This window comes from Lutjanus erythropterus, chromosome 4 (assembly GCF_056507025.1).
Source record: "Lutjanus erythropterus isolate fLutEry1 chromosome 4, fLutEry1.hap2, whole genome shotgun sequence".
Taxonomy (NCBI): Eukaryota; Metazoa; Chordata; class Actinopteri; order Lutjaniformes; family Lutjanidae; genus Lutjanus; species Lutjanus erythropterus.
This window is the reverse complement of record NC_139320.1, coordinates 32,349,437-32,358,713: the sequence shown is the minus strand read 5'-3', so window position 1 is coordinate 32,358,713 and position 9,277 is coordinate 32,349,437. Positions and strand designations below refer to the sequence as shown.

General features: G+C 36.9%; 2 protein-coding genes across 2 annotated transcripts; both read right to left on the bottom strand.

Moving 5' to 3' along the window:
• Positions 1-383: 383 nt before the first annotated feature.
• On the bottom strand, positions 384-1,313 carry LOC146328652 (olfactory receptor 11A1-like). Its single transcript, XM_084716450.1, has one exon. It carries the CDS (start codon positions 1,311-1,313, stop codon positions 384-386), a length of 930 nt encoding a protein of 309 aa, XP_084572576.1.
• Positions 1,314-5,466: 4,153 nt separating this feature from the next.
• On the bottom strand, positions 5,467-6,772 carry LOC146328651 (olfactory receptor 2A14-like). Its single transcript, XM_084716449.1, has one exon. The coding sequence runs from the start codon at positions 6,409-6,411 to the stop codon at positions 5,482-5,484; it is 930 nt and encodes a 309-aa protein (XP_084572575.1). The 5' UTR covers positions 6,412-6,772; the 3' UTR covers positions 5,467-5,481.
• Between the last annotated feature and the right edge of the window lie 2,505 nt (positions 6,773-9,277).

The window sequence follows — 9,277 nt, the reverse complement described above, 5'->3', positions numbered from 1 at the left end:
CAAAGACAGAGTACCAGTGATGTTTGTTTCTGATTTTGTTAGAATGTCTTGTTTAATTCCAGGTTAACTTGATCTAACCTCACACTTTCTAAGGTTACTTTTCTCTTTCTATAACTGACAAACATAGAAACATATTCAAAAACGAAGGAGGAGAAGACATTGTTTTCTAGAGTGAGTTTTAAACTTGTCCAGCTGAATAGTTCAAAATTAAAGAATGTCTCTGTGACTATGACAGATTATCTGTCACATCACAAGATTCAAACTTTGATTTCAAAATGTATTATTATTATTTATTTATTTTTATGAGTCGTAATTAATGGTATTCATATGTAACAAACCAATAACTGTTGAACAATATATATTACATGATTTTTTTCACTGGTTTAAATTTTACTTAAAACAAGATGTTTACATGAGCTGCGGATTTTAGACATCTTCAGTCCATAAAGTACAGGGTTAAACAGTGGTTGGCAAGTGAGAAAGTATAATGCCAAGAAAATGCGCATCATATTGGGTACATTGTTCATATTAAATCTGCTCTGTGCAACTTCAAAGAAAGCACCAAAACAAAAGTTGAGCAGAGAAGCGAGGTGAGGTGTGCAGGTACTGACAGCTTTTTGTCTGGTCTCTTTGGAACCAGAAAAACAAACAACAAGAATCTTAATGTACGTGTAAATGATCAGAATTAGAACACTAACTACTATGAATACAGTGTAAACAAGTCCATAGATGTTGTTGACTGTGGTGTCAGAACATGCAAGTTTAACAATAGAGTAGCTGTGACAGTAAACTTTGTCAATAATGTTTCCACACAGCTGTAAAGAGGAAGTCAAACATATCATGACAGCAACTTCAGTAACTGGGAATAACCATGTTAGAGCTATAAGCATGGCAACTTTGTTAGATGTCATAAGTGTGTTATACTGTAGAGGATAACAGATAGCAAGATATCTGTCATAAGACATGACGGCTAAATTACAAAACTGTACATTTACATATGTATACAAACAGAAAATCTGCAGAAAACAGAACGAAGTAGAAATAGTGTGAATATCAGAGAGAATCTGAATCAGAAGGAAAGGAAACAAGCCTGTACTACCCAACACTTCATTCATAAATAGGCTGCAGAGAAAAATATACATCGGTTCATGTAAACTTCTGTTCATACAGATAACCACAATGAGCAAAACATTAGCACAAATAATTAACATATATAATAACAAAACAATCATGAAAAATGCATATTTAAAAATTCCTGTTCCAAAGTAGGCAGAAAGTGTGAAATATGAAACATGTGTTGAGTTTACCATCATGCTCCTTTTTGATTTCCGACACATCAGTTGAACTTTGCCCATGGAAGAGTACTGTCAACGATTATTGTGCATGTATGTTTACAGCTTTTTACAATGTGATTACGTTTAAAATCTGTGGTCATTTTTGTCCAAAAGCACCATAACTAAACAAAATATATTTAGTCTATAAACGGTAAGAAACTTAATTTTTTTCTAAAATAAGCATGACAAATTCACTAAACTTACCATTTTATTATTGAAAGTCAGTGTAATGCTTTGACTTCACAGAACACAGTTTTGACAGTCAGACTGAGTCCCTGTTTAATGAGTTGAAACTCTGCTTCTGCTTCTTTTTAACTTTTTACAGCAGCAGTCATGACGTCAGACTGCTGTCAGCAAACAAGGTAACCTAACCTGATGTTTAAAAAAAAAGTATTAAAGGCAGTTTCAGCCCCTTTTATCTACAGAAATAAATGTATCTTTTTCAAACGATGTTACCATCATTACCCTCATACTGAAAGCTCTGTGTGTCCTATATGCTGGCATGGACGTTAAACAATACATCCACCAGAGCCCACTGCCCAGAGTCCAAAGTTACCCCAAAGAAGAAGAGACGTGACAACAACAAACATGGAATGTTAATGAGCCTCTGCAGAAAGAGACAAAAGTGGAGGCCATGTTGTAGACACCAGCGGTCTGAAAGTCTATTACAAACATCGCCGCATGTGGACAAAGAATTATTTTCACAGTAAGCGTATATGGACAGGTTTTTGTAACCTGCAAGGCATTTCTGCTTGTTGCACATCTGCCAGAGTCAGCGGGCCAGCAGCAGGGTCGTCAGCTGGGAGCCACCTTTCTCAGATGTTTCACCCTTTTGATCCCAGAACATCTCTGGGTGGTCTGCAGCTGGTCTCCTTGGTTCCCCCACTTGGGGCCTCTGAGCCACAGCCACAGGCTCCCTTCCTCAGCCAGTTGGCAGAGATGGACCACAGGACGATGTCTGGCTGTAAGGAAGTGATAGTTCTTTTTTTTTATTATTTATTTTTTGGGATTTTGCCTTTATTTTAGATAGACGACAGCTGAAGATATGACAGCACAGAGGGTAAAGAGAGTGAGGGAGGATGACATGCAGTAAATGGGCTGCAGGCAGGAGTCGAACCAGCAACGGCTGCAGAGGAATACCAGTCTCAGTGTATGGGGCGTGCTCTCTACCAACTGAGCTACAGAGGTGCCCCAGTGAAAGTTATTTCAGGTGGAAACTTAAGCTGCTGGTTCAGGTTGACCCTCACCTACCAGAATCACTGGTTCTGAGGATAATGGGCTGGTACTGTTGTCTTTGAGCCTACTTTCCTCCAACACCTCTTCCAGGACCCGGAGTATTTGGTCATGGTGCCATCTGACTCAGCCCTGGGTCAAAGCTGATTTGCAGCCAGTTGGGATGTGCTGTAAGTTGGGATTTGGGGCATTATAGAGACAGCAGGTTGTCTCTGAGCCATACCAGAGATGTACATTCTGTGGGTTTGGGAGGGTGTCATATGTGGACCTGATGAGGAAGCTCAGCCTTGCCTGTGCCACCTTCCATGTCAACCCAGGCAATGGCCCTGTTGGTGCCTGCCTTACAGTTTGTCCATCTTCCTTGCTGCTGCTGGCTGACAGCTCTGATGTTGAGTGGTTCATCCTCCATTGTTCTTTTTTGTGGCTTTGGACCAACCACCCAACAATCTCTTGTCGCTTTAGTTGATTGATAGCCTAGTTGACTGCTTGTTCAACCCTCTATTTATGCCCTGTTCAGAGTGATGCTTTGGCTTGTTGCATGATTGGGTTGGTCTCTCAGCTTGAACCTGTGGTCATGTCTCACGTGAGCTATTGGCTACACCCAAGAGATGCATAGAAAATACCGAAGCCAATAGCCAATTAGGACACAAAATGAAATAAATTAAGACCAGCAGTCAACCAGTAAGATATGAGAATTAGAAACATTTAAACAGAAGAAAAAGTAAGATGTAAATAGGATGAAATAAAATAATTAAAGCCAACAGTTGACCAATAAGAATATAAAAGCATGTGAGGTAAAAGAAACACAAGAGCACTGACAGGTGCAGCTGAAAAGGAATTTTTCTGTTTAATTTTAAAAGGTAATAGTGTTGTGGCACACCTGACATGATGGGATAGTATGTTCCAGTAGCTTGAAGCGTTAAAACTGAGGGCAGATTTACCAGTTTTTGTGGAGACCCAGAGAATAAACAGGTGACACAAAACTCCTAAGTATGTCCAAGAGATACTGAGGTGCCAGGCCATGCAGGGTCTTAAAAACAAAGCAATAAACTTTTAAAATCAATTCCAAAATTTACTGGAAGCCAGTGTGATGACCTAAGTATTACATGGTCAAATTTTCTTTTTTTAATTAAAACTCTGGCAGCTCTAGCAGTGCTTTTGAATATTTCTGCCAATAGCATGTTTCAGTAGTCTAAATGACTGGAAATGAAAGCATGGATGAGTTTTTCAGTGCCATCTTAGGATAAAAAACTCCTGACTTCGGAAATATTTCTCAAATGATAATATTGGGTTTTGAGTATACAGTTTGTATGGCTCTGGAAAGTGAGGTTAGCATCCAAGATGACACGAAGAGTCCACTGTGACAATTTAGAGGATATATATCCTGTCTGTTAGCCTTAGCCCTGAAAATCATAATTTCTGTTTAATTGTTTAACTGTAAACAAAAATATGGGATATCCAGTTATTAGTGTCCTTGATCCATTCAGATAGTGTATCAATAGAACTAATGCGATTGGGGGACAGGAAAATGTATAACTGTGTGTCATCGGCATAATTATTACACATTGGCCACAAATTACACAATAATGGGCCTAAAATTGACCCATGTGGAACACCCTATGAGAGAAAATTTATTCTGGAGGTAAAATTGCCAGGACAAACACTATAATCACATGTTTTTCTTATAAGGGATTAAGTACAACAGACTGGTTTACACTTAGGGCTTGTTTTCACCTGGTTTTAACATCCATCACCACATTCATTTATCAAAATGTTTCCACAAAGGTGTCCTGAGAAAGACTGATATACATGTTCATTCACATACCAACAACATCATATTACAGTGCATAACAAAAATAAGATGGTGTAAATAATTGCAATGAAGGTAGGGCTGCATCTAATTATTATTTTCATTATTGACAGCCAATCGAGTGTCAGGAAAGCTGTTAAAAAAAAAGCTCAACACAGTTTCCCAGGAAGCAACATTTTCAGATTGTTTCTTTTGTCCAACCAGCAGTCCAAAACCCAAAGCCTTTTAGTATACTATCATTAATGACAAAGAAAGGCAGCAAATACTCACATTTAAGAAGCTGGAACACGCAAATGACAATTTTGCTTGAAAAAATGACTGAAGAGATAGACATGGTTTAGCACACTTTTATTTGCATATATAGCACAGGGAAGTGAGATCTGATCACAGCACCCCCCCCCCCTCTCCGAGGGCTACCTGGTTGATCCTGCCAGTAGCATATGCTTGTCTCAAACATTAAGCCATGCATGTCTAAGTACACACGGCAGGTACAGTAAAACTGCAAATGGCTCATTAAATCAGTTATGGTTCAAGCTGTTTGAAGTATTTAAGAATAAATAAAGGCCCTAGTGCAGTTTTGGACATTTCATGCACAGCTAGCTACTTTCCATCTAATGTACAAACATTTTCATATATTTCCCCTGTTTTAGAATACTTCAACAGGAGACTTCATCAATTATAGCCTAAAAATATAACTCTAAATATATGTATACAATAACAGAAGAAAGACACAGTGTCTTCAGTGCTTGTTTCAAACTCTGTTGGCTCTAAATTCCCTGTATGATTCCTAGTTAACATGATTTCACCTCAGACTTTCTAACTTGTCTGTGCTCTTTCTGTAACTGATAAAAGTAGAAACCTATGCAAAAACAAAGCAGGTGATGACTTTGTTTTCTACAGTAAGATTTAAAATTTCTCCAACTGAAAAACTCCAATTTAAAGAATCTGGACCCACTAAACACAATTCATCACATCACAAGATTCAAACCAACTTTGATTTAGAAGTGTATTTATTTCATATGACTTGTTAGTAATACTATTCACATTTCATAGACAAACATCTACATTGTTGAACAATATATATTGGATGATTTTATCATGAGTTTACATTGTACTTAAGACAAGGTGTTTACAAAAGCTACGTATTTTAGACATTTGCAATCCATAAAGTACAGGGTTAAACAGTGGTTGGCAAGTGAGAAAGTATAATGACAAGAAAATGTGCATCATATTGGGGAAACTGTTCATATTAAATCTGCTCTGAGCAACTTCAAAGAAACAACCAAAACAAAAGTTGAGCAGAGAAGCAAGGTGAGGTGTGCAGGTACTGACAGCTTTTTGTCTGGTCTCTTTGGAACCAGAAAAACAAACTTTAAGAATCTTAATGTACGTGTAAACAATCAGAATTAGAACACCAAATACTATGAATACAGTGTAAACAAGTCCATAGATATTATTGACTGTTGTGTCAGAACATGCAAGTTTAACAATAGAGTAGTTGTGACAGTAAACTTTGTCAATGATGTTTCCACACAGCTGTAAAGAGGAAGTCAAACATAATGTGACAGCAACTTCAGCAACTGGGAATAACCATGTTAGAGCTATAAGCATGGCAACCTTGTTGAATGTCATTAGTGTGTTATACTGCAGAGGATAACAGATAGCGAGATATCTGTCATAAGACATGACAGCTAAATTACATAACTGTACATTTACATATGTAAACAAAGTGAAAACCTGTAGGAAACAAAACAACCTAGAAATAGTATGAATATCAGAGAGAATCTGAATCAGAAGGAAAGGAAACACTGATGTACTACCCAACAGTTCATTCATAAACAGGCTGCACAGAAAAAAGAACATCGGTTCATGTAAGCTTCTGTTCATACAGATAACCACAATGAGCAAAACATTAGCACAAATAATTAAAACATACAGTAACAAAACAATCATGAAAAATACATATCTGAAAATGCCTGTGCTAAAGTAGGCAGAAAGTGTGAAATATGAGACATATGTAGAGTTTACCATCATGCTCCTTTTTCATTCACAACAGATCAGTTAAACTTTGCCCAGGGAGGACTACTTTCAATGATGACTGCACATTTTGATGTAGGTTTCTTCCAATGTGTTTAAGTTTCAGATTCATCAAATTAACTTACCATTTTATTACTGAAAATCAGTGAAATGCTTTGCTCAGACTTCACAGTCAGACAGTCAGACTGAGTCCCTGCTCACTGAGATGAAACTCTGCTTCTGCTTCTTTTAACCTTTTCACAGCAGCAGTCATGACGTCAGACTGCTGTCAGAAAAAAAGGCAGCTTTACCCACTGAAAAAAAAACAAAAAAAAACATTCCTTAATGCAGTTAGAATCCAGAGATCTGAAGAGGGCAACACTGGGGTCTCGTTTAGGCGTTTAGGATTAATTATATGTACAAGGACCAGTGTGTCCAAAGGGAAATCATCTGACATTGGAAACTGTTCATACTGTGACAAACCTCCTTTTTTCCCTCACAAACAAGCAAGCAAGTATTTTGATACTGATCTTGTGTGTGCATGAGAGCATGCTTTTACTGTCAGGTATCTGCTTTATTAAACACAACTGAGGTCTCCCTGTTCATGCTCGCTGATGATTGTCTTGGTAAATTGTTGTGTGTGCGCATGATGCATTTGCTGCTGGTCTGATAGCAGGGGCTCAGGATGGAGAAAACAAAACTTATGCTTTCTAACTACTGCAGCTTTAATTTTCAAGTGTTTTTGACACCACAAGAAGTAAATGTAAATCACATGATGATTGCCACACAAGGTCTACTAACTGTTACCAGTAGATGGCGCAATGACTATGAATCCTAATTAGCATACAGATGTCTTCAGGGCGGGACTGTTGTCAAACGTGTAATTTGGGGCTGACAGGACAATGTACACACAAGTTATAACAAGTTCCTGTTTTATGACAAAACAGTGAAATTTGCCACTCCGCCACAGAAACGCCATTTGAGCAAAACTTTGCTTTATCTTTTGTTAACTTTGGTTTATCTTCACAATAAAGCATCATCACTGTCTCAAGGCTTTTCTGCTAAGAGGAGAGGATCAAAGTATGAAACATGTAATTTCCTTTAGCCAATCGGTGGCGCTGTGTCTATAACTCAATATTGTCCTGTAGACTCCCTCAGGTCAGGAGTCTTATCAAACCTGTGAAGTTTGGGGCAGACTGGATGACGCAAACTGAAAGTGCAACAACTTCCTGTGTCATAGCGTAACATAAAAAGTAACTGCTCCACCACAGCCACACTATTCAATGAGAACTCAAACTTTTGATAACTTTTCCTCACCAAAGTGTCTAGATTGTCAGTTTTTAAGTTATTCTGATCAATTCTGTTGAAAGAGTGTATTAAAGTGCGACACTTTTAAATTGCAACAAATGGAAAATTCAAAATGTACAATTTTCTGTAGGGTTAAGGTTATTATAATTATAATATTATAATAATATTATTGTAGAAATAAGAATATTATATATGGCTTTCAAATAAAACAGGTATATGACTGAGATAGTTTAATGTTTAGAAAGAAACTGTTTTTGTTTAAGCTTGGCAAATAGCCAATAAATTGAAGCTTACTCTCACTTTAACCAATCAAAAGTGGTCCACCTCCTGATCACTGACTGGTCATGAAGGTCAAAGTGCAAACTGTCTGTGCTCAATCCTTCAGGACAGCCAAGTGTCTTGTCTGAGTGGTAAGAACCTCAGCTAAGCAATGGAAAAACTTATTTGAAGTTAATGTTGTGTTTGCTTGTGTTAATACATACTTTTAGTTGGCATTTTAAAATCACAGTGTGTGTAAAAAAAAGTGTGTGAACTGAGGCCTGACGCCATTTTCCAATCTAATAAGTCAATTCATTGCAATGGTGAGTTGAGTCAACCTCTAGTATGTAGCTAACTAGCTAGCTGTAATGCTAACTATCGCTATATTAATCTCCACTGACAAACGTTAGCGCCTAAAAGTCTGCTAGCCGCGATGCTAGTTTTCGCTGTGTTAAACACTATTGAGTTATGCTAAAAACGTTAGCGTCTAAAAATCTGCGAGCTGCCATGCTAGGAACTGCCATAAAAATACCATTGCATTGCGCTAAAAGTGTTAGTAACTTAAAAACTGATTATGTAATTCATTTGAAGGATACTGCTGGCAGGCTAACATGCTCTGTTAGGTTGGTGTATTTAGATTACTGTCATTTATTTTTGCTTTGATGCATGTTTTGCTCTGTATAATTGCAGCAGCTTCTGTGCTAGCTGGCATGAATTCCACTGGCGGTGCTGGTAAAAGATAAAATATTCTTTCTTTAGTTCCACACTGGGGAAATTTACATTGTTACAGCAGCAAAGTTAACTTAAAAAATGTTAAGACTAATAAATAAATAAATAAATAAAATGAAAATACATAGTAAGAGGAAATCTAAAAAATATGAACAATATAAACAGGAATATAAGAATAAAAACAGGAATATTATAAACATGAAATATAACAATAGGAATAATATATACAATATAAGGAGACTTGGCAGTTGAATTTCCACTATTGCACAGAGGGAATAGCTACTGGATTATTACTTGATTATTGCACACTGGAAGTGAAATATTGATATTTTACAGACTGATAATACATCTGATTGAAATATTGAATATTGCACATGGAAAATTAAAAATTAAAAATATTACACAGTATGAAGTGATGTTACACCTGAAAATGAGTAATACTAATATTAAATTTTGCACAATTGGTATGTATCATAGTTCACATTTGCATATTTATTACATGAATATAATTTGAAGCTGCTGTTTCAATCACTTTTAAAATTACTCTACCAATTAATTTGCTGTGTATACTTCAAACACATGATGTAAT

Excerpts from the sequence above, each read along its gene's own strand:
- LOC146328652 (XM_084716450.1), bottom strand. The coding sequence starts at position 1,313 with ATGATGGTAAACTCAACACATGTTTCATATTTCACACTTTCTGCCTAC.
- LOC146328651 (XM_084716449.1), bottom strand. The coding sequence starts at position 6,411 with ATGATGGTAAACTCTACATATGTCTCATATTTCACACTTTCTGCCTAC.